At 36.4% G+C, this 22,262-nt stretch overlaps 4 protein-coding genes across 11 annotated transcripts; 2 read left to right on the top strand and 2 right to left on the bottom strand.

Annotated features, from left to right (window-relative positions):
- Positions 1 to 1,573: 1,573 nt before the first annotated feature.
- Positions 1,574 to 8,173, top strand: LOC122361488 (complement C1q-like protein 4). Of its 3 annotated transcripts, XM_043262281.1 has the most exons (6): positions 1,574 to 1,658; positions 1,931 to 2,131; positions 2,237 to 2,311; positions 2,403 to 2,534; positions 2,625 to 2,879; positions 7,101 to 8,173. In XM_043262281.1, the coding sequence occupies exons 2-6, from the start codon at positions 1,963 to 1,965 to the stop codon at positions 7,121 to 7,123; spliced, it is 654 nt and encodes a 217-aa protein (XP_043118216.1). In that variant the 5' UTR covers positions 1,574 to 1,658; positions 1,931 to 1,962; the 3' UTR covers positions 7,124 to 8,173. The 3 variants fall into 3 exon arrangements, with proteins under 3 accessions (XP_043118216.1, XP_043118199.1, XP_043118209.1); XM_043262264.1 differs by lacking the exon at positions 7,101 to 8,173 and having other exon boundaries at positions 1,575 to 1,658; positions 2,625 to 3,353; XM_043262274.1 differs by lacking the exon at positions 7,101 to 8,173 and having other exon boundaries at positions 1,608 to 1,658; positions 1,949 to 2,131; positions 2,625 to 3,353.
- Positions 6,001 to 8,173, top strand: LOC122361504 (complement C1q-like protein 4). Of its 2 annotated transcripts, XM_043262293.1 has the most exons (4): positions 6,003 to 6,277; positions 6,463 to 6,525; positions 6,624 to 6,755; positions 6,846 to 8,173. In XM_043262293.1, the coding sequence occupies exons 1-4, from the start codon at positions 6,109 to 6,111 to the stop codon at positions 7,121 to 7,123; spliced, it is 642 nt and encodes a 213-aa protein (XP_043118228.1). In that variant the 5' UTR covers positions 6,003 to 6,108; the 3' UTR covers positions 7,124 to 8,173. The 2 variants fall into 2 exon arrangements, with proteins under 2 accessions (XP_043118235.1, XP_043118228.1); XM_043262300.1 differs by lacking the exon at positions 6,463 to 6,525 and having other exon boundaries at positions 6,001 to 6,277.
- LOC122361465 (heterogeneous nuclear ribonucleoprotein C) lies at positions 7,739 to 12,695 on the bottom strand. 4 transcript variants are annotated; one of them, XM_043262236.1, is made up of 9 exons: positions 11,235 to 12,695; positions 10,345 to 10,483; positions 9,924 to 10,189; positions 9,774 to 9,846; positions 9,630 to 9,683; positions 9,386 to 9,555; positions 8,920 to 9,033; positions 8,520 to 8,680; positions 7,739 to 8,426 (listed from the first exon to the last, which is right to left on the bottom strand). In XM_043262236.1, exons 2-9 carry the CDS (start codon positions 10,464 to 10,466, stop codon positions 8,319 to 8,321), a joined length of 1,068 nt encoding a protein of 355 aa, XP_043118171.1. In that variant the 5' UTR covers positions 10,467 to 10,483; positions 11,235 to 12,695; the 3' UTR covers positions 7,739 to 8,318. The 4 variants fall into 4 exon arrangements, with proteins under 4 accessions (XP_043118171.1, XP_043118179.1, XP_043118188.1 ...); XM_043262244.1 differs by having other exon boundaries at positions 9,630 to 9,680; XM_043262253.1 differs by having other exon boundaries at positions 7,739 to 8,428; positions 8,519 to 8,680; positions 9,924 to 10,177.
- A 151-nt stretch (positions 12,696 to 12,846) lies between these two features.
- dcaf8 (DDB1 and CUL4 associated factor 8) lies at positions 12,847 to 22,222 on the bottom strand. Of its 2 annotated transcripts, none has more exons than XM_043262183.1 (13): positions 21,960 to 22,222; positions 21,145 to 21,214; positions 20,756 to 20,842; positions 19,644 to 20,275; positions 18,930 to 19,070; positions 18,493 to 18,587; positions 17,167 to 17,277; positions 16,844 to 16,977; positions 16,630 to 16,737; positions 16,352 to 16,482; positions 16,142 to 16,261; positions 15,298 to 15,414; positions 12,847 to 14,985 (listed from the first exon to the last, which is right to left on the bottom strand). In XM_043262183.1, the coding sequence occupies exons 2-13, from the start codon at positions 21,179 to 21,181 to the stop codon at positions 14,875 to 14,877; spliced, it is 1,824 nt and encodes a 607-aa protein (XP_043118118.1). In that variant the 5' UTR covers positions 21,182 to 21,214; positions 21,960 to 22,222; the 3' UTR covers positions 12,847 to 14,874. The 2 variants fall into 2 exon arrangements, with proteins under 2 accessions (XP_043118118.1, XP_043118125.1); XM_043262190.1 differs by having other exon boundaries at positions 21,966 to 22,222.
- Between the last annotated feature and the right edge of the window lie 40 nt (positions 22,223 to 22,262).

Below are 22,262 nucleotides of genomic sequence, written 5' to 3'. Positions count from 1 at the left end.
TTTACTTATCTCTGTTATATGATAATGGCATTAGATAATAAATATTTCCTGAACAATAAGTAAACCGTGTGAAAATTAACTATTTTATATATATAACTTTTAAGACCTTGTTTTGACCACCTTGGTTAAAACTGATACTAAACTAATTTTCATAATGACACCATCTAGTGGTAAGAAGAAAAGGGTACAAGTTAAAGACTGGAATAGAGTTCTTACTCAGCATTATTGATTATTATTGAGTATTATTGAGCATTATTATATTATTGAGTATTTCACACTATAGCTCTATGTTATTGCTTGGTTTTGCCTAAAACTGCTTAATTGATTTATTGATTAACCACCAGAATGCATAACAATATTCTGACAATTCCCATATATTTCTCCCCAACACATTCATGGTAATTACTTTTGCAACCTTAGCCAAACATATTCATTTGTGACACTAAACACCGTCAAGCCGCTCTTGACAGTCATTGTTTTTCCAGCAGCGCTGCTTGGCAAATTGCCTTAAATATAAAAATAAAGATAAGCCTAAAACAGGCCAGAGGTCTTGCCCCGATTCTGAACTATGATATGAAAATTGCCAATGTTTTGCCAATGAGCAAAAGCCATGCGCCAACCTCTCCTTTAGACAAACAGTCTGAACTGTTGCAAGTAGCACTGGCTTCAGTCATCCAATTCATTTCAGTCTTAGTTTTTTCAGAGAGCATGAACCTACCTAACAACTTCTTTATTATGTGGGAAGTGTTTTCAGGCGGTTGACACTAGGTGGCAATGTGTCCATTCTCTTCACACAAATAACAGAAGAAATCATCTTTGTGCTTTTCTTTGTTGTACACTGGATGTGACCTAGGGTTTGTCTGAGCTTCTTGGGGCAGAGTAGAACAGACATTTATGACTACAAGCTGTTCCTTTTTTAGGCCTCCTTGACTTTTCGATCAGCGTTCAGGGAAGAAACAGAAACTGGTTTTGGATCTTCTCCAACCCTGGATCTTAGCATTTGAATCTCTTCTCTGGGTTATCTGACCACAAAATAGTCAAGCTTATCTTTAGTTGTAAGGACTTCATAAATGCCTTGATTTTATGTCAGGCACTTTGCTACTCTTCGTGCTCCCCAACTGTGGGCAATGAAAAGGAGTCTTGCTCATTCAGAGAAAACAGCTTACTTCCCCATCGAAAAACCAAACCAAACCAACCAAAACAACAAAAGTGGTCACAACCAAGTCAGATACAATATAATACAAAACTTTCATATATTTATCTTATATTATAGTTTTTCGGCTTAAAACAGTACATCTCTCTTTTCATTCATCTGCTCTCTTTTCCGCTCGATTTTCTTTACACTCACAAAGGGCAATTATGTACATCAACAGAATACGGAGACACTGTTGAGATGCTAACTGAATTACTAAGCTTTAGTAATAGCCCATTAAACCAGAAATAAATGTAATATTAATTTGAGGTCACAATTATAAGGATAATGCTGCTTGTGGATGGAAAGTGAAGAGCTTGACAAGTGCAAAAGAACACATTAAACATCCTTTTTTTTAAAGGGGGCATGTCCAGTTTGGATGACCTCATTTGGGGAGGTCACTAACTTAACATTAAATATCTGTGACAATGGCATTAGATGATGTTTTGTGACCATTGAAGAGCTTGTAAGTATTATATTTTATCATTATTATATGTTTATAATTTAGGTCAGATTTTACTTATTTTTAATGATTAATAATAGGTTTCCAAATTTCCATTTAGTTAATCCATAATGACTTTATTATGCTAAAAAAAAATTACTTTCAGTACACTTATTTCTTCATCTGACTCATAATGGATTACTGATTAAACATCAGTCTAAAATACAAATACTTACAAACGTAAGGTATAAAAGCTTTTGTAACAGCGTTGAAGCTGAACTGTGGAATAATTGCAGGAGTAATTTGTGTACCAGGCAAATAACTGAAGATGGTGTTGCTACGGATGCTACTGCTGCTCTGTATTGGGAGTTCACTTGTAGAAGGTGTCTGTTCAACAAATGTGAACATTCATGCTGAGCTGGAAAAGCTCAGAGACGTGGATAAAAGGACACAAAAATTAGAAGAAACACTGGACAAAGTATTGAAAGAGAATAAAGGTAAGGCAGAACAGTGGTTCAAACTACAATTTATGAACTATTTTAAAGAAATTGCAAAAAGGCACATTGTTAGTAACATTATCATATCTTTGTGTATTCCAACAGCTTTGAAAACTATAGTCCATGATTCACGAAAACAGCTTAAATCTCTCCAAACGAGAAAATCTCTCCAAAACTGTGGCAAGTAAAAGGCACACTTTGTTTAAATTGTTTAAATACACATTTACATTTTTATGATACATTTTACACCATTTTGTTTGCTTATTTACAGACAAAAAGGTTGCCTTTTCAGCTGGACTTCTTGAATCTGGAACAAGAAACATTGGGCCCTCTAACACTGCGACAACTCTGATCTACAAAAAAGTCTTCAGCAACATTGGAAATGCGTATGACTCAAATACTGGTAAGTTCTGTAAAGAGAGTATCATTACAAAAGCAGATTCCTGTTTGCACATTATCTTTTCTGTGGCTACTATGTACATGTGCATTGCAGGCGTTTTCACAGCACCGATCAAAGGAGCCTATTTCTTCAGATTTTACGGTCATTGTCATGGTGGAACCACAATGGCAGTCAGTCTCTTGAAGAATGGTGCAACCCAGTGCTCTCTGCATGCATTTAAGCCTAGCTCCAATAGTAACGCCAGCAATGGTGTTATTCTCACACTCGAGATCGATGATCGAATTTCTACACAACTTTGGGCTAACACCTGGGTTTACGATGATCCAGCAAGTTACACCAGTTTCAGTGGTTTTCTGATTTTCCCCTTGTAAATGTCCAAATCAACGAGAAAATTATTTTATGGAATGTAACTGATCTTGTGTTAAGGATTCAAGGAAATTTAAGTGCAAACTGTAAGTTTTGCATCCAAAGAGCAACCATACATTTGTTTTGTGTTTTTGTTTTACTTTCTCTCATCTATATTAATTTACTTTGCATTCACTCATTTATAATGATTTAGCATTTACTCATTTTGTTAGTAACATTTATATAGTAATTTCATTGATTGAAATATTATATTATTGTTTCCTTATTATTTTCCATGGTTGTTTAGCCATTTTAAGGGCTGCCCGTCTTCATGAATAAGAGATAAGTGGGAATGTTTATGGAAATTCAATGTCAGTTTGGTAACTATTTGCTGGATTTGTATTTTTCAGATTAAGTCTGAGCGTTCAAACATGCAGTTAAGACTATTCAATAAACTCTGCTCCTTTTTTATCAGCATCCTGCTCCTGATCTTCTCTTTGTTTCTGCTACAGCTTCTTAGCTGATAGAAGACTGTTAGTATGGGTTTGGGTACCAGATAAACATTGGTTTTGGATACCAGACAAGACTTGTTTAGGATATCAGGCCATTTTGCTTACTATTTGGTGTGTTACCAGACAAAACTGTTTTGTTTCTGACGCTACTAGCCTAATTTCTGAGGGGGGAAAAATCACAAGACTACTTTAATACAAAATGTAATAAGTTGTTTTATGCATTCAAATAATTAGACATGTTAAAACACAGAATTTGTTAACAATAAAAAGTATATGATGAGTTAAATAAAACATTTCATAGGGCCCTAAACATGTCATTTGTGTTAAACTTAATAAATTGATGTGAAAATGTATATGTTTAACGGTTTTAATTAGGACATGGCTGGACATTGGACATGGTTTTTAAATAATAAATTGAGAAAAGTTTTAATGGAAAAAAGCGCGATCCAGAAAAATTGAAACAGAAAAAAATGAATTTGAGAATTTTTTTAATAATTTTATAGGGCCGTAGAAATCTGCAGTGTTGGGGGTGCCCAGGACCAGGGTTGAGAAACACTGGCTTAGAGTTATGTTTTCCATGTTTTTTGGCATTTTTGGACGTTTTTTTGGCATTCTTCAGATAGACAAATCGAGCTTCTCCATCTGGCAATCAGATGGACAAGTCTGGGTTTAGCGGTTGCCATGAGAACGGTACTTATCTGACTGAATTGTGCCAAGTGTACAATTTGGTGGGGTTGTTTTTCCAGAAGTTGCTTGACCTCTTAGTTCCAGTGAAAGGAACTCTGAATGCTTCAGCATACCGAGACATTTTGGACCATTCCAAGCTCCCAACTTTGTGGGAACCATTTGGAGCTGGCCCCTTCCTCTTCCAACATGACTGTGCACCAGTGCACAAAGCAAGGTCTATAAAGATCTGGATGACAGAGTCTGGTGTGGATGAACTTGACTGGCATGCACAGAGTCCTGCCCTCAACCTGACAGAACACTTTTGGGATGAATTAGAGTGAAGACTGAAATCTTAGTTGGCAAGGAAACAAAAACTGCCTGCCAGCCAACGGTCGGCTTGGTGTGTTCTGGGCTCAAGCCCTGAACTGGACTTTGTAACGTCTAAATCACTAGATGTCTCTTAAGTATTTACAAAATTACAATTAGATTATGACAAAGGAGAGAGAAAATAATTACTATTTCACAAATAAAGCACCTAAAGATCTAACAATTACAACAATTGAGAAAAAATCTATATCTTCTATAACATTTTTAGCTGTTTTAACCATCTAAGTCACTGATGTTTAATGACAAATGTACAGTTGCAATCACCTTCAAACTACTATCACTATCATGCTTGGCCTGTATAAAACGATTCACCCCTGGATAGTTCATGTTGCCAGTCAGTATACACCTGCCTTCAGTCTGAGATTGGACTGTGAATCCAGAAGATCATGTTTATATAACGTTAGCTGTGCTCTCTTATCACAGTTAATGAGAGCCATACTTACACTTCCAAAGTATCTCTTCTATTTCTTCTTCTTTCGAAAACAAGATAGTCAATAAGATGGCTCTGAACCTAGATAGAACAGAAACATATTCATCGATTTTTGTATTTATACCGTTAATTTAAACTTACTTTTTCCAACAACAGCCATGTCTATTAAATGCGCTTGTTAATTATTGCATTATTGCTCTCGAGGAAAAGAAAGAGAAAATAATGTCAATAGAACTATCTTATCTAAAACCTTCTCATCCACAGCTGAATTAAACCACGGTGTCCGTAAAGGGTTAACGTTAGTTTGCCCAAAATTTTAACTAGCGAAGCATTGTGTGTATATATGACTTTATTCTTTCTGACGAATCTATAAATAACAAATTTTGTTATATTAAAAATGACTCAGTCTAAAACATGCTAAGAAAAGTGCGTGCAAACGTGATTAAACTTCCCTTTATCCTCCAAAGGGTTCAGAAAACCAGTCTCCTCTTGGCTTATATCGAAATCCTTTTTTTTCTTTGCAAATCCTAGGTTTGTGCAAATTTATTACTGGCAAAAAAAATAAATAATAATAAATAAAAAAAACAGGAACATGACCAAATAAAGAAAAATAAAAACTTAACAGGAACATAAACGTGACAGTGAGGAGTTTTCAGGAGATAAACTAAATAATGAGTACTCTAACCTTGATATTTTACATTTGTAAAAACAAATATGTTTTAGTTGAGCTCTTAATAAAAAAAATGTGTTATATTTATGAATATAAATTATTAATATATTTGGAATTAAAATATATGCATTACTACATTGAAATAATTATTTATATAATTGAAAGGCAAATTATTAATTTGCTGCTTGAAAACCTTTTTTCAGTGTTGCACCGTTATGGAGAGGTGTTCTGTGTCAGCCTTACCACACGGATATGTTTTCTGTTTATTTGCACTTTATTTGAATTCAGTTTCTAATCATTCATATTCTAATTATTTACAATGATTATTAATAGGCTTACTTAAGCATTTATGCTGAATATGTACTTTTAGTGCACTTAAAATCTATCTGACTTGTCCTAATAGATTACTAAAATAAACAAAACCCTCACAACATCAGTCTAAAGTACAAATGTGTGCAAACTTGTGCAACCAAACTGCTTGAAAACTTTTGTAACACTGTTTGCAATTTGAAGCTGAACTGTGGAATAATTACAGAAGTAGTTTGCGTCCTTGAAAAATAACCGAAGATGGTGGTGTTACAAATGCTACTTCTGCTCTGCGCTGGGAGTTCACTTTCAGAAGATCTGCTTTCACCAAATGTGGACATTATTTCTGAGCTTAAGAAACTGAAAGACATGGATGAAAGGATACAAAAATTAGAAGAAACACTGGCCAAAGTATTGAGCGAGAATGAAGGTAAAGTTGAAGGCGAGCAGTGGTTACATTTTTGGAACACATTATATGAATATATATATATATATATAATATATATATAAATACTATCAAGAAAGATAGTACTTTGACTTTGTTTATTCATTTTTATCATAAATATTTAGCAAAACTATTACTAACATTATCATATGAATGTATATTCCAAACAGCTTTGAAAACCATAGTCCATGATTCACAAACTAAGCTTGATTCTTTCAAAACAGAGAATGAAGGCAAGTAAAACACATATTTTGCTCCTATATACGTATGTTTTAAATTACATATTTAATTTTATGATACATTTTACACCATTTTGTTTGCTTATTTACAGACAAAAAGGTTGCCTTTTCAGCTGGACTTCTTGAATCTGGAACAAAAAACACTGGGCCCTCTAACACTGCGACAACTCTGATCTACAAAAAAGTCTTCAGCAATATTGGAAATGCGTATGACTCAAATACTGGTAAGTTCTGTAAAGAGAGTATCATTACAAAAGCAGATTCCTGTTTGCACATTATCTTTTCTGTGGCTACTATGTACATGTGCATTGCAGGCGTTTTCACAGCACCGATCAAAGGAGCCTATTTCTTCAGATTTTACGGTCATTGTCATGGTGGAACCACAATGGCAGTCAGTCTCTTGAAGAATGGTGCAACCCAGTGCTCTCTGCATGCATGGAAGCCTAACTCCAATGGTAACGCCAGCAATGGTGTTATTCTCACACTCGAGATCGGTGATCAAATTTCTACACAACTTTGGGCTAACACCTGGGTTTACGATGATCCAGCAAGTTACACCAGTTTCAGTGGTTTTCTGATTTTCCCCTTGTAAACGTCCAAATCCTCCAGTGCAGGATGTAATGTGAAACAAATATTGTAATTGAACTGAACTGTTCCTGTTCAAGTAAAACACATTTTAGTCAAGAAAATGAAAAGAAAAATAGATAATAGCTTTTTAGTTACAATAAAGTCTAAACAAATCGGAATGAAGAAGAACTAAAGAAAAAGAGCTAAGGCTTAGACTAAACCAAGCTTTAGTTTAATTAGGACATTTAAATATTTTTTAATAAACATGCCTAGGAAAAAGCATTACTGGTGTCCATCCTATGACAAAAAGCCACAGACACATTTCAAGATCAATTAGTTTTTTTACATTTCACTTACATTTTAGTATAGGACTAGGCTTATGCCTTGTCTGTGAAACCGAGCTTAAAGATTTTAAGATCGCACGTAGCACTTCCTATATTTCTAGCATATCAAAGCTGAACATATGACATTCAGAGCCTTAAAATTAATAAATTAATAGTAACCATACTTCAAATTCATGTTACTGGTGGTATAAATCAAAATATGTATAATATATTTCCATCGGACCATGTCACGATTTGCCAGTGTTTTAAGGCCCGCATGAGTGATTTGTTTGCAAAAGTGAAAAACCAAATAAAACTTAATTTAATATTTTATTGAAATCTTCCTGTAGAATTATTCTGAAACAGGGTAATATAAAAAAGACAGGTAAATACAAACATAGATTTTCCTGGAAGCTTATTGGCTCTCTGTAAAAGAGGAGCCACTCAAGTTTCCCCCTTTTAAAATACAAGTTTTATCTTTGTTCACAGAAAGAAAAAAACAAAATCCCATAAGACACACAGGGCAAACAGGAATCAGGCCGGTTTCACTCTGAGAATACGTAATGGACATATTCCGCTAGTGAAAAATAAAAACCTCAGCTTCAAGTCAGAATGATTAAGAAGAACTGGAAAATGTAATGGTTCCTGTTGTTTGAAACCAGACATTTGTCTTTTAAGGTTGAGGGACACTTCAAAAAGCCTGAAAAGATGTCATGCTAACAATAAAAATAAACTGACATCAGTGAAACTGATGTAAGTGTAGTGTCAGTTATTATAAGAGTGCAGGCATCTACATCATAACAGACAAATCTTTTAAAGACTGGCTTCAACCTTTCAAAAGAACTGAAAGGGCTGAATTTTGAGTGCATGTCTCGTATCCACGATGTTTAAAACATCCTATGAGTCGTCACCATTTATGCTGTCACCATCATCTTCCCCTTCTTCATGCTCACCCTCTTCCTCCTCTCCCTCTTCTTCTTCATTCTCTCCTACCTGGCTTTTAACCTGAGAAGAACAAAAAAAAAAAAAAAGTTTTGTATCGTGCAGTTTCCATCACCAATTACAACTAAAACCATTTTGCACGTGTTTTTTTTTTACCTCTTCTTCCTCCTCCTCCTCCTCCTCCTCTTCTTCTTCTTCTAACAAATCTCTCTCCTCCTCAGAATCATTTATCTCTTGCTCTTCCCTCTCTCTGTCCTTTTTGCTGGAATGCTGAAGAGAGGAAGCCTCACCCACTTCTGCCTTCAGACTCTTTCCCTCTGAGAAAAAAAAAACCATGCATATAAAAATTAATTGGTAATAATTAAAATAGAAAATGTTCAAATATTTAAAAAAATTGTTTTTTTAATAAAATTAATTAGGTTAACATGTTAAACTGACAGCCCTAATAAATTGATAACTTTTAATAATTGATAATTACTGATTGTCTAGGCCCATGTTGAAGTTGTCTGGTGGCACTTCTACAAAAACTTTGGGGGAAATCATAAGGAAATATTACCAGATTTCTTGCTGTGGTCTTTCTCAATTCTGTCTAGACTCTCCAGAAGGTAGTCAACCTTGTGTTTAATTTGAGCCAGTTCTCTCTTAATCGTTTGAAGGTCGTCTGCTTTCACTGAAACAAAAAAAAAAAAAAAAAAAAAAAAACTGAATGCACAAACAAACTGCCAAACGAGGTTAAAAATGTAAAATGAGAAAAGAAATGCTAGTAATAATGCAAACCTGTATGAATTTCTTTGTTCTGCCGAACACAAAGGAAGATATTTTAAAAAAAGGTTGTAACCAGGCTGTTTCGGATCACCATTGTCTTCCGTAGTAAGTCAATGGTGACCCAAAACTGCCTGGAAATTCACACAGGTTTGGAACTGTTCGAAGGTAAGAGTAAGTGATGACAGATTTTTAATTCTTGCGTAAACTACACCTTTAACATGAACCTCTATAACAGAATAATAAAACTAGGCACTGACAAGTTCGAGAAGACGTCCGCTGGCTGCTCTTGGAAGAAGTGGAAAAGCTGGACTTGGTGCGTCGGCTGGTTCCCCCACTCGCACTGACCCGCGGACGTTTGGAAGGGATCACAGCCCGTGAGAGAGGTGGTGGTGGTGGAGGAGGCACACGGGAAGGGTATGAATACATTCTGCACAAAACCAGCAGAAAATGTCAGCACACATTAACAAATCCACACTGGCACAGCGTTTGTGCAGATCTTACCTGTCATAGTAATCTCTCTGGAAGTCATAATCAAGCTCGAAAGTAGAGCTACTGCTGGAGAGATTTAAGAAAATGAGGTTGTCAACAAACCAATTGCTAATTGGAATAAAACAATAAAATGGCTTAAAATACAATATTTCTTACCTGTACATATCTCCGGCCGATCGCTTTGTTGTTTTTGACCTGTGAGGTTTGGGCTCTCCTGCCAAATTAATATCTGATGGAAAGACAAGGTGATTGCTCAATTAAAAGGGAAAATACAAGATACCCTAAGATTCTTTTTAATGTCCTCACCAAGCACTTGTCCAACAATCATCCGGCCATCTTCTCCTGATACAGCCGCCCTTGCGTTCCTCTCATTGACGTACTGGACGAAGGCATAGCCCTTGTGCACAGAGCAGCCAACAATCTTGCCATATTTGCTAAAAATGGCTTCAACATCTGCCTTGGTAACCAGCATAGTGTTCAAGTTACCGATGAAGACTCTTGAGTTCAGCGACCGTGGGTCTGTCTTATTCGTGACATTGCTGGCCATCAACTGACTAGAGCTGGGAGAATGGCTAGGGCAGGAATGAGAAGGGAAAAAGAAAAGAAAAGAAAACAAAACAAACCCCCAAAACATTAGTCCATTTTCAAAAATCAATCCTATCCATTAAATCATTTCTATTCAGAAAAATCACACACAATATTTGACATGGAACGAATTGTGACTCACTCCATGGCGTCAGTGCAGGGTAGTTGCTGGTTTTTCTCTACGAGCAGTCCAAAGTGTAGATTGTTCTCAGCGAAAATGACAAAAGCAGCACTCAATCGGTGAGCAGCACCTCTAGGTAACATGCAGTTGCACCAATTGACTTAAAATTGAGACGACAACAACATTAAAATTAGACATGGTTAGTTTGGTCTTTAATGCACTTCTTTTTAAAAATGGATGTGCACCAAACAACTCATTGGATGCCACAATCTCTGAATGTTTGTCAATATGCAGCTGCTTTGCAGTCTTAGGCTACATTATTTTCTTTCAATGGAAATCAAAAAATCTTGAATATCTTTAAGTATAGGTTTGTATTTACAGCTTTTGTAAACATTTCACTTTAAGACTACTATTATACTGAGGGGTCTCATACTGGTATAAATAAAAAAATAAAAAAAAGTTACATGTAAACAAGTTTTGTAAAACAGTGGACTTCATTGTTCAAAAAATTGATGCAACAGACTGTAGGTATAATACAATTAGTACATCTTTAGCTTTGACCTACAAAATCCAAAGAACTGCAGTGTTGTTTGGGTTTACTTGCGTTCGCGACAGCCCAATAACCAATGCAATAGAATAGAATATGAACGTTTGTATTTAACCCGCAACAACGTGGTTTGGTTTCTTTTCACAAAGTATTGAAACAAGGCATCGCGACTCAACAAAACCGAACACGTGCAGAGATTCATGAATTGTGAAAATCCTCGTAGGTTAGACAAAGAGGACAGGACCGCCCTGCACAGAGCGCTGCTCGGCCTAGACACTCAGAGGGCGACGGAATAACAGATCTCTCCGTAAATGCACGAACAATAAGTCATCGCGGAAAGAAAAAGAACACAAAAACTACTCACCGAATATTTAAAACGCGTTATTTGGTAAGGATCAATACTCTTTCACTGCCTGCAAAAAGGAAACAACTGTGAATTCGCCGCAAGTAATCAAACTGCGACGAAATAAAAGCTGGCCACATATTTTTCAAGTTAAAAGTCATAAGTTTTATTTTTGTAATAAGTCCTTTTCAGGTAAAACACATAACTCTGACGTGCCTAATTCTATTAAAATAAAAACAACTGCTCTATTAAATTTTCTGCTTAACAAGCGATTGTACCTCGCCATTGTGTCAACTGACAAGAGAGTAAAGGCTTGTATTTTGAAACAATCATGACCTTTCGAGCACAGCGCGTTCTACACACACCGGCGTGCATTAAAATGGTGGTCATGGACAGTGTTTATGTTTACTTTAATATTTATTGATTTATTTATTTTTTTAAATATGTGGCCTACTATAACAACATATTGACCACAATTTGTTGCCAGAGGGAAGTGCTCTCTTTCAGTCTTTTTTTAAATTATTTTTTTTTTAATTTATTCTTTCTAAAACCTAAAAATCGTATACATGTTTTATATAGTTTTGGCTTGATCACTGAAGTATTTCTTGTAAGGCTGCATGATTGAACCACTGGGACAACCATTTCTGTGAAGCTGCATTGTATGTTATGAAAAGCAAACAACCTAAACATGATGTGACTTAAACATTACAGAACACTGGTATTATGAACCTTTTTTTTAATATAACGTTTTCCTTTCTTTGCACTCCTCGAATTATGGGAAAAGACCCAACACATTATTAATTTGCCTGAAAATCAGTGGGCCAGGAGGATTTAAACTTATTTGTGCAAAATACTAAAATTCATTATTTCTTTTCATTTTATTATAATTGTAATCTTTTATAAGAATTAATCTGCATGCAAAAAAATAAATAAATCACATATAGCAAGTACGATTTGCAGTTGTTCTTGTATTTTCTTTTTCTTATTTCATTTTTATGCTCCTAGGAGCTTCTTTCCAGATAATATAACATTGACCAGTATAAGCTTAATAACAGAGAAATCAGCACCAGTGTAATAATATTATTCACAATTTTTAGTGAATAAAGTATTAGTACCATAAGCAATTAACACTTCTATATAATTAATAGTAAATAAAGTTCTCTTAACATTAGTAACTGCAATCTAACATGAATGAACAATGAACATTTTGTATTTTATTAGCCATCATAAATTGTATAAAATACATTGTTCATTGTGATTGGATAAATAATGCATTAACTTATGTTTAAGTTAATGCAACCTTATTGTAAAGTTGTTTTTTTCCCCATGGTTTTAGGCTGAATGATTAAATGCCATGACTGTACACAATGTCCTCATATTATGCAGTTTTGGGTTTGTGGAAATACATAATAGAATTAACTTTAATCCTAATTAACTTTCTGTCTAACCACAGCATGCAGAAATAGGGAAAGAGAATCTGTTATCATCCATACAACTAATTAAATAGCACTAATTATTACATAAACTATGAATGTACACAATGCCTTAAGCTGGTAACACAGAAAAAATCCTCCTATATTTACAGTAAATAAAGTCACTAGAAATAAGGCACTTGGTCAGAAACAAAAGAACAGATTTTTCTCTCTTTTTTTTACTGCACAATTCGTACATATTGTCTGAACTGAACTGAAAGAACACAATATTAGGCAGCGGGGGAAACCTTGAAAAAAAACAAAAAAACATGCCAGTGATAGGACATTCTGAGCAAAGTGGGAATGAGAAAATGAACATTAACAGAAACTAATGCTTTTAATTTCAGTGACAATTAAGGTAGTAAAAGAAAGAAAAAAATATATATCCAATGTTTCCATTCATTTAAAAGTATTCTATCTTGTACAATATAAACCTCTGCATCAAATACCAATTAAATTTAGACACCCTTTGAAAGAGTAAGGGTTGAAGATGATTTTTACAGATTTTAATATTTATATATATTTATATATACATATAGTCATTTAAGTTATTCTTCTCATACAAAAAAGAGAAAAGTTTATTTTTAATTCCCCTCACAAAAGAAGAAGGAAAAAAGGGGCAAAGTAATTCAAGCTCCCTACCCCTCCCTGTGTACCCCGCAAGTGCTATCCCTCCCCTGCGACTGACCCATCCTTCTGAAATGAATCATTCCTTTCCACATGCAAGTCACAATAGCTCCATGTTTGCTCTTACCCAGCTTAATCCAAATACTGACAAAGGAGGACACCATTTTTATGAAAAATGGGTTGTGAGGGCTCTCTCTGGCAAACACGGGACGTCCTGCTACATTTGATCTTCACCATAAAGGTAGGCAAAGATCTCGAGGATGCGTATTCAAACAAAAGACAAAGAAAGAAACATGTATTCAACAAATCACTGGCTCCGAACACATCGTCTTTGCTCTCAATTTTTACAGGACAGGGCCGAGAAGATGACAGTAGTCCGCGAAGAGTTACATTTTTAGCTATAGGAATTTCTTCCAGGACTCCATCCAGTATCTCCACCCAAGTGCAAATCCAAAAACCAAAGAGCTGGTGTCAAATCTCTATTCAATTTAAAAGTCCACATTAAGCTTGGGGAATTGCAGGCAAAAAAAAAAAAAAAAAAAAAAATTAGCAAAATTAACACATTACAAGTATTGCATGCCCCCTAAGCGCACACTCGTCTTAGAGATTCAAAACTCAAAGCAGATCCCTGATTAAAGTGCACTCAGTAGAATGGGAGAGAGAGAATAGAGCAACACAGCCAGCTCTGGAACCAGATTAATCAGCCCCGGCTCATCTTCTGTGTCTTCAGTAAGATCTAAGAGAGCATGATTGACCTCAAGAAAATTAGCTGTGCCTAGCTTCAGCAAACACACGCACACACACGCACGCACGCACAGGAGAAGAGATCAAAGACAAGACAGGATTGGATGACCAAATGGCCCATGACAGTCTATCACTGCGATGAACAAAGATTGCAGTCCAAAAATAACAAACGTCAGCTCAGTCTTACATGGAAACATAAGCAGTTCAGATCACTGGAGAAAACCGATGAGGCCAGTAAAAGATGGTGCTGGTTTTAAGAACAAGTAACACTCATCCTCTCAGTAATCTGCATAAGGACCGGCTCTGAGTGTCCGTAATGTCTCGTCATGCCCGAACACATCGCTGTGAAAGAAAAAAATGCAGTGGGACTGTTTACTACAGCACAGATGAGAAATGTCCTCTTCTGCAGCAAAACGCTGCTTCGAAAATGCTGAGTTGTTGATAAACTAAGGCAGCAAAACTGTAGAGGTGATATTTCTCGATCACAGACTGTATTCTTCCTGGTGATATGCTTGAAAACTGGGAATGAAATGTGCCTGTGTCCATGTTCATGTAAAATCAGAGTGGCGTGTTTGCAAATATATCAAAAATACTAATCTTAGTATCAGTTCTTCCCCTAGTGATGTCATTTGTGTGTGTGGAGCATAAAGCCAGATCTCAGTCGTTTCCCTCTCCCTCACACTGTGTGTATGTATATATAAAGCTGTGTGTGTGTGTTTGTTGCTGGCCTTTCAGTGTCTATTTGTGTACCAGTGTGTTACTAGTGTGTATGTGCTTAAATATATGGCAAAGAGCGTGTGTGTGTGTGTGTGTGTGGCTCAGGAGGACATGCACTGCACATGGTCTGGCCCTCCCTCTTCTTCATCAGAGGAATCTGGCGAGCTCCAGGATTCGTCTGTGTCGCCCTCTCCTCCCTCCCCTCGCCTGGCCTATAAGAGGCAAAACATTGAGTAGCTATCAGCATTTTTTTGAAGAGATCAGATCGTGTAGGATGAGGTTAGGTTCCTTACGGTCAGGTAAACCAATAGTTTGTAGAAGCATTATGAGGACATTTTAGTTTGAAAACACATCAATAATAGTAGGTTGAGTGTAGGAGGGAAGAAAAACCATTTGAGTGATTTTGATTTTATATAACAGCATGTTGCTTTGCATAATGTAGAAGGCACTATATCTTCAATACACAGAAATGGATCATTTTCATTATCAATACATAGTCTAGTCCAAAAAATGCAAGTTTTTACCCGTTGAGGTCTTCGGTTTCTCATGTGTCTCATTAGGAACCAGAGGAGCTGTGTGTCATACTGGTCACCATGACGCAGAGTATCTTCATCGCGTTCCCGCTTGTTCTTCTTCATTACCTAAACAGTCAGATAAGTTTGGATACAATTGTTTTGGTTTTTGAAAGAAATTTCGTATCTTAAAGGCCACATTAATTAACCAAAACTGCAGTAAAAATTTAATATTGTGAAATATTATTACAATTTTAAATAAATGTTTCCTTTATTTATATATATAAATCTGAATTTGATCAGTGATCACAGTGATCAGTCAGAAGTCTAATAGGCTGATATGATCCTTGCGTATCTTTTTACTATCCATATTTTTTGTGAAAACCGTAAAACTTTTATTTTTTAGAATTCTTTAAACAAAAAAACAAAACAGAACAAAAAACAGCAATTATTTGAACATTTTAACTTTTGTAAACATCTAAAAAAAAGAGTACAGTAGTTTACATACATGGTTGGTTAAAAAACAAATCAAAGAATTATATAAAATGTTATATTTGATTCTTGTAAATTTCTATGACATTTTCAGACACAGAATTGATCATTTTTTATATTTTAAGGTACTTTTTTCAACATTATCAGATTAAAAGGCTCATAAAGCACACATTAGGCAATGAATTTTTCAATCTTGAAAATACACAAAAAATTCAGAGGAATAAATTACACTTTAGAGAGCAATAAAAATCTCCCAATTTTTTTAACAGTAGTTTAAATCTGACACAAATGAGACACAGTAAATTTCATGTGAGATGCATCGTAGGTCGATCTTTCATAGCACAATATGTACTATAAAGTATACCTCTTTAAGTCCCTTTAGTGTTGTGGGATTCTCAGCAGTGGGCGCCCACAGCTTCACATCATGGTCCAAACCACTGGTGGCTAAACCTGGAAGATGAGGATGTGGCTCCAGACAGTTCACCTTAACAAAGAAAGGGAGTATTATCTACAGAAGTTTTTTTTTAAACCAGAAGTTCCATGAGTTCAATTTAGCGAAGGGACAGTGTCTTACCACTCCTCCCCGGTCTCCCTCCATAAACTGAACCACACGAGCAGAGTTCTTATCCCACAGGTATATGTGTGCACAGTCACTGCCACTGACAATAAACTCACTACAGGGACCATAAAAGTTAACTCCCTTCACTGGAGGAGGATTTCCCAATAGCAGATGGTGCATAAGACAAAAAAAAAAAGGAGGTGATTATTAAAAACTGAATTTTGTATTGGTTATAATATGCATGGAAATTGTGATGCAAGCGTTAAACTGCGATGAAAACAAATAGAAAGTACCTGTAGCATTGTTGCGGTGACCCTTGTATTTCCTGCGGTAATCCGCTCCATCGCTGTGGCTCGAGTCAAAAAGATAAATGTCCTCATCGTTGTAACTTGCCAGCAGTTCTGAAAGACAGTTCAGCATTGACACACTCTGAATGCTGCTACAATAAACCAACTAATGTAAAACACGCAACCGTGTAAGAGTCACTTAGCTAAGTCTACATATTACCTGTGCCATCATGGCTGTACACTAAACAGGTAATGTTTGTTTTGGCCTCGCTGGACACCAAGTGAGAGGGACAAAACTTCTTCAGCACACCATTATTATTATCATGTTCATTTATTTTTCTCTGGTCATAGATCCTATCACATAAAGAGAGGGAGAGAGAGAAACAGTGAGTGATGTAGGACAACAGTTGCCTAGTGACGTGCCACTGGAAAAACAACTATAACAAATATAATATCTGACAGCTGGGAAGCAGCTTGTGCTAAAAACAACAGCATAGCTTTTGTGCAAAAGAGGAGAGATGTCAGTGAAAATGTTTGTCTCACCTGACATACTGGTCTCTGCCACCCACAGCAAAGTGGTGTGTGTTGGCTGGATTTACAAAAATGGTGTACAGCCCCACCTTCTTGTCACCTTCCTTCACCACCACCAGTTTGCTAAAAGATTAAAAAAAATAAAGGAAAAGAAAAGGTCATTATTACATACTTATATTCATATTGGTCAATATTACATACTTCACATAAAACAAAAGTATTACATTAGGTTTTTTTACATTTTGAATCTCATTATGTATTATCTACTCCTCTAACTGCAATCTTACCTTGAAGAATTAAATAACAATTTTATAAGTTTGAGTGTAAAGAGATGTCAGTAATGTTTTTGGGATCTAACAAAGAACAATCTGTTTCTTTTCATTCTTCTATTCTTGGCCTTTTGGCCATTTTTATTTTTGTAGTATGGTAAAGAAAAATATGAGAAGGACTGCAAACAGGATTGCAAGCCAGAATATCAAAGACATTCACTTTTAGACTGCAGGATCAAAATATGCCTAAAAAAGTAGGACAATCAAGGCTGATTCTACGATTTTTAGTACCTATGTTTCAGCTGTTTTTATAGAAAGTGTAAAAAGAAATCACATAATAAGATATTTTAAAGGATAACTAGGCCCAATTAATCCCCAATAAAGTGGGTCTAATACGCTAAACCATTTTCAAAAATAAATATTTGAATACTAAAAAGCCTACATTTATTCGATCGCAGAAGTAAATCAGTAAAAACAGTAATATTGTAAAATAATGTTTCTATATGAATATATTTTAAAATGTAACTTCATGCTTTGATTGCAAAGCTGAATTTTTAGCACCCATTATTCCAGTCTTCAGTGTCACATGGTCATTCAGATCTGGTTTGGTGATCAAGATACATCTCAATTCATGATAGAAAGAGCAGCATTTATTTGAAACATTATAAATGACTTTACTTACATACAGACACAATAAAAAAATCTTACTGACCCTATAATTTGAACTGCTGGGTTTATCATCTTGATAATAAATGATACGGTTTTATAGCATTACTTCTCTGACGAAGTATAATAATTAAGCAATTTCCATAAAACAAGCATCGTTTGCCACATTAAATAAAAACAACAGCTTGTGTATTGGAGGTGTTAAAAGTACCACTGTTAAGTAAGCTATATAATAACCAGTGGCAAAAGCTTCCACTGACTCATCTAGCTGCTGACACAGTTCTTTGTAGGATATCTAATCCTGCCCCTGCTCACTTGTGTCACTCTGCTGAAGTGCTTTTTTTCTTTACCTTCAGCAATCTTAGGGCTGTTTGTGACATTTGTGACATGACTGTGCACTCACTTGGCAGGTCTGTCTAAACGCAGGTCAATGCCGAACACAACTGCATCTTCACCAGCGGAGAGGAAAGAGCAGGGAGAGTCTGGCTCCAGTGCAAGCTGAGAGAGGGAACAAAGCATTTCAATCACTTTTTATATCTTGCAATAAACCAATAAAACACATCAGTTGTGATATTACATGAAAAATTATTCACAACATCACAACATGCTTGTTTCTGAATGGGCGACAGCTTTTCCAAGCTGTTGATGAATAAATGAATGTGACTGTAAAGCTCCAATTAGAGGTAACAACAGAACAAACAAGTTGGGAATAATTCATTTTTAAAGATTAATATACATGCCAGAATAATAGGCACAACTGGAAACACCATGGAGTTAATAATGCATAAACTATTTTTGTTAAATTTACAAATTACACAAGACGTTTACGGTCGATCATACCTTATGAGCTGCACCTTTGTGCTGAGCCACTCTTTTGGTGTTCTTGCAACGTTGTGTGGCAGAAAGCTCGGCCACTCGGATCTGTCCATCTCGGGCACACATGGCCAGAGTGGAGTCACCGCTGTGTGGGAGGAACTTTGCCTGGAGACAGAATAACAAATCACAAATTTAGACAGAAGCTAAACCACCAACATGGTTTTATGGAGGTTATTTTAACAATAATTACATTCTAAATGCTTCTACAGTACACGGCTGCTCAACATTTTTGGATCAGTAAAATTTAAATAGAAAATTAATAACTTTAGTTAGGATGCATTAAATTGATCAAACATGACAGTAGAGACTTTTCCAGTGTTACAAAAAATGATTTTAAATAGAAACTGTTCTTTTGAACTTCCTTGAATCCAAAATGTTTTCACCAAACCAGCAAATTAAAATAACATTTTGGAGGATGACACTGATGACTGTCAACTTTATACCCCAAGGAAGAAATTTGCATGAAATGAGCATTAGGGACAAAAACAAACAAACAAAAAAACTTAGTGACCCTAAACTTTGGAGTTACAGTAAAGGTTAAAGGAGCTGTATTTAAAGATTTTGGTAATTATTTTCTGACAAGATCGTGTTTCCCATTAGTGATCTTAAGCAACCACTTTTTTAATCGAAATGCAATTATTTCAGAGCACTGCGGTCAGCTGAACTGCACTTATTCACCTGAAAGACATTGCTCTTATGTCCACTGTCAAACTCCAGCTCTGCCCTTCTGCGAGCCCAGTCCCAGATCACCACGCGGAGGTCATCGCTGCCGGAAGCCAGGCGGGTGCCAGAGGGGTTAAAGTGGAGGGTGTTCACGCAGCCGGTGTGTCTTTCCAGACGGCCCTGCAGCTCCAGCCTCTGCACTAGACCTCGCGCCCCACACACCCTCCTCACAAACTGATGCGAATCACGGCCGATCTCTCGAGCACGCAGAGACGGGACAGCGCACCATGAAGGGCGGCTCAGATCACACAGGTCGGCTCCCAGCCACGCTTCCATGGCATCTTCTTCTTCGCCATCCTCTTCCTCCTCCTCTTCTTCATCGTCATCATCTGAACTGGAAGAGTGGCGTGTGGCTCCACCACTGGGTCGATTCCTCTTTCTGGCGGATCTCTTACTTTCATCTTTTCCCCTCTCTCTCTGCACTCCTCCTTCACTCTCTCTTTCTCCTTCTTCAGTGAGAGAGTACAGAACACTGCCGTCCATGCTGTCGGTATCCTCCTCCTCTCCTAGTCCCTGCTTCTGCTCAGAGTTTGTCAAAGCCCTGTCTTGACCATCCTCACTTCCATCTGGGACTGAACTCAAATTTGCTGTCAAGAGAAAACTTGAACAATTAGTGGAGCACTGCTTATTTACACATTCTACTCTCAAGGTGAACACTATGTAAAAGTCCATTACAAATACAGGTTTATTTTTTAAGGTCTGTTAGATTATTAAAATGGTTCTAAAGAATTCTATTTCAAATAAATGCTGTTGGTTTCCACAAACTATTAAGCAGCACAATTGTTTTCAACAATGATAATGCAAATAAATGTTTGTTGAGCACTAAATATAGCATATTAGATGATTTCGGACACTGAAGACTGGAAATTTAGGCTTGTCGTCACAAGAATAAATCACACTTAAAAAATTAAAAATAATGAAAATATGATTTTAAATCACAACAATATATTACTAATCAAATAAATTACAGCCTTAGCACAAGAGATGTCTTTTCTGACCAATCATACTGACCACATACTTATGAACAGCACTGTATATGACAGTTAGGACTCTATTTGTTTCCATACCTGAATCAGGACTGGTCAAGGCCTCTGGTGCTGCAGATGCATCTGCCTCGTCTCTTCCTTCTCCGGGTTCTGGATCATCAGAGCCACCTGGTAAATCAAGCCCCGGACAGCAAAATTGGCTACTTTTGCCAAAATGTAAATACATCACAGATTACAAGCATTCCACCCAAGACTTTTTTTTTTTTTTTTTTTTTCTCAAAAAGCTCAAGATGAGATGTTAAATATGAATTTGGAAGACAAGTAATGATGAGAATAACTTACGTGGACTGTTGTTACAATGTTTCATGGCAATTTTTGAATATAGGTATTTTTCCCAATATAATCTTTTGTACTGTTGTGACACAATCTTCAATTTTGGTGACTTTTTATTTACTCACTGATTTACTTACCATTTGGGACACTGGATTTACCATCTGTATCGCACATTCTGTCCGAATGTCTCTTCTGACAGAAGAGACCCTACAAAAATAGACAAAATTACTTGCTGTGAATCAATCACACACTGGATGTTCACTAGATAGCATTATTTAAGACAAAAATGATTTAAGGGTCTCTTCACAGATCACTTAACGATGGTATTTAAAATAGCCAATGATTACTAGAGATCAAAATGCATGTCTTCAAACATAAAAAATGATATTACTGCTATTTTGACAGGTGCTAACCACATATAGTGACTGACAGGATCCCTGACATCAGCTAAAAGTGGCAAGCCTGCTTATATAGCAAATAGTTAGTAAACACTTGTCCCTAATCGCTATTATCAATGCCAATAAATAACATTCGACTCCAACCGCAGACTACCCTTAGATAGAAGCTTATAAGAGTTCGTGCATTAATGTTAATGCCACATAACAACTTGATAGTGCGCAGTAAACTGGCTGCGACTAGCTAGTCTGCTAACTAATCTTAGCAATTGCTTTTGATGCATTACCCTGGCCAAAAATAGAAAAGCTGCTGGCTAGTTTTGCAAGCGCACACGGATGTTGGCAGGCGAGTAGTTTGAACAAAGAAAATACATATTTTTAAGATTATTTAAAAAAAAGTCCCGACGTGGAAATATGGTGTAATGTGTCGTGCACGAAAAAACAGAAGATCAACACGTCAGTTACGAATAAGCTGTTAAGGCTGACTCGAGCTGACAACATGTAAACATTGGTCACTGCGTGAAAATGGAGAGCTAACTAGCGAGCGATGATGTTACCTTTACCGTAGGCCCAAAGTCTCCGCACTTGTTAATCCTCTGCGCAGATTTCCCTTCCTTCACCTTCGAGTCAAGAGCAAATAAAACGTCGACACATTAGTGAGATGTGCCCTCAACACACTCACGCGCTGGCGATCCAAAAAACCCAGCAGTCTTAGGTCACGTTTTCTGTCGTGCTCGCAGTGTTTATGTTTTGGCTGATCTGCTTGGTTAGCACTTCTGTTTTTTTCCTTTCTCTTTCCTTTTTTCTCTCTTTCTTTTTCCGGCAAGACGCTCGTTCTCCGGAAGTAGGTCTAGTTCCAC

Source organism: Puntigrus tetrazona, chromosome 2, assembly GCF_018831695.1.
Source record: "Puntigrus tetrazona isolate hp1 chromosome 2, ASM1883169v1, whole genome shotgun sequence".
In the NCBI taxonomy this organism is placed as follows: domain Eukaryota; kingdom Metazoa; phylum Chordata; class Actinopteri; order Cypriniformes; family Cyprinidae; genus Puntigrus; species Puntigrus tetrazona.
Note: the sequence above shows the minus strand (reverse complement) of the source record. Positions and strands in the feature narration are given on the sequence as shown.

What these genes read in the sequence shown, in the direction of transcription:
- dcaf8 (XM_043262183.1), bottom strand. Translation starts at nt 21,181, where the DNA reads ATGTGCGATACAGATGGTAAATCCAGTGTCCCAAATG. An exon ending in TAAATCCAGTGTCCCAAATG is followed by an intron (nt 20,843 to 21,144) that starts GTAAGTAAATCA and finishes TTGATTTACCAG; the next exon opens with GTGGCTCTGATGATCCAGAA. An exon ending in GAAACCGAAGACCTCAACGG is followed by an intron (nt 14,986 to 15,297) that starts GTAAAAACTTGC and finishes TGCCTCTTATAG; the next exon opens with GCCAGGCGAGGGGAGGGAGG.
- LOC122361465 (XM_043262227.1), bottom strand. Translation starts at nt 10,466, where the DNA reads ATGTTACCTAGAGGTGCTGCTCACCGATTGAGTGCTGCTTTTGTCATT. An exon ending in TCGGCCGGAGATATGTACAG is followed by an intron (nt 9,684 to 9,773) that starts GTAAGAAATATT and finishes AAATCTCTCCAG; the next exon opens with CAGTAGCTCTACTTTCGAGC. An exon ending in CAGAGAGATTACTATGACAG is followed by an intron (nt 9,556 to 9,629) that starts GTAAGATCTGCA and finishes GGTTTTGTGCAG; the next exon opens with AATGTATTCATACCCTTCCC.
- LOC122361488 (XM_043262281.1), top strand. Translation starts at nt 1,963, where the DNA reads ATGGTGTTGCTACGGATGCTACTGCTGCTCTGTATTGGGAGTTCACTT. An exon ending in AGTATTGAAAGAGAATAAAG is followed by an intron (nt 2,132 to 2,236) that starts GTAAGGCAGAAC and finishes GTATTCCAACAG; the next exon opens with CTTTGAAAACTATAGTCCAT. An exon ending in AAAATCTCTCCAAAACTGTG is followed by an intron (nt 2,312 to 2,402) that starts GCAAGTAAAAGG and finishes GCTTATTTACAG; the next exon opens with ACAAAAAGGTTGCCTTTTCA.
- LOC122361504 (XM_043262293.1), top strand. Translation starts at nt 6,109, where the DNA reads ATGGTGGTGTTACAAATGCTACTTCTGCTCTGCGCTGGGAGTTCACTT. An exon ending in AGTATTGAGCGAGAATGAAG is followed by an intron (nt 6,278 to 6,462) that starts GTAAAGTTGAAG and finishes TATTCCAAACAG; the next exon opens with CTTTGAAAACCATAGTCCAT. An exon ending in TTTCAAAACAGAGAATGAAG is followed by an intron (nt 6,526 to 6,623) that starts GCAAGTAAAACA and finishes GCTTATTTACAG; the next exon opens with ACAAAAAGGTTGCCTTTTCA.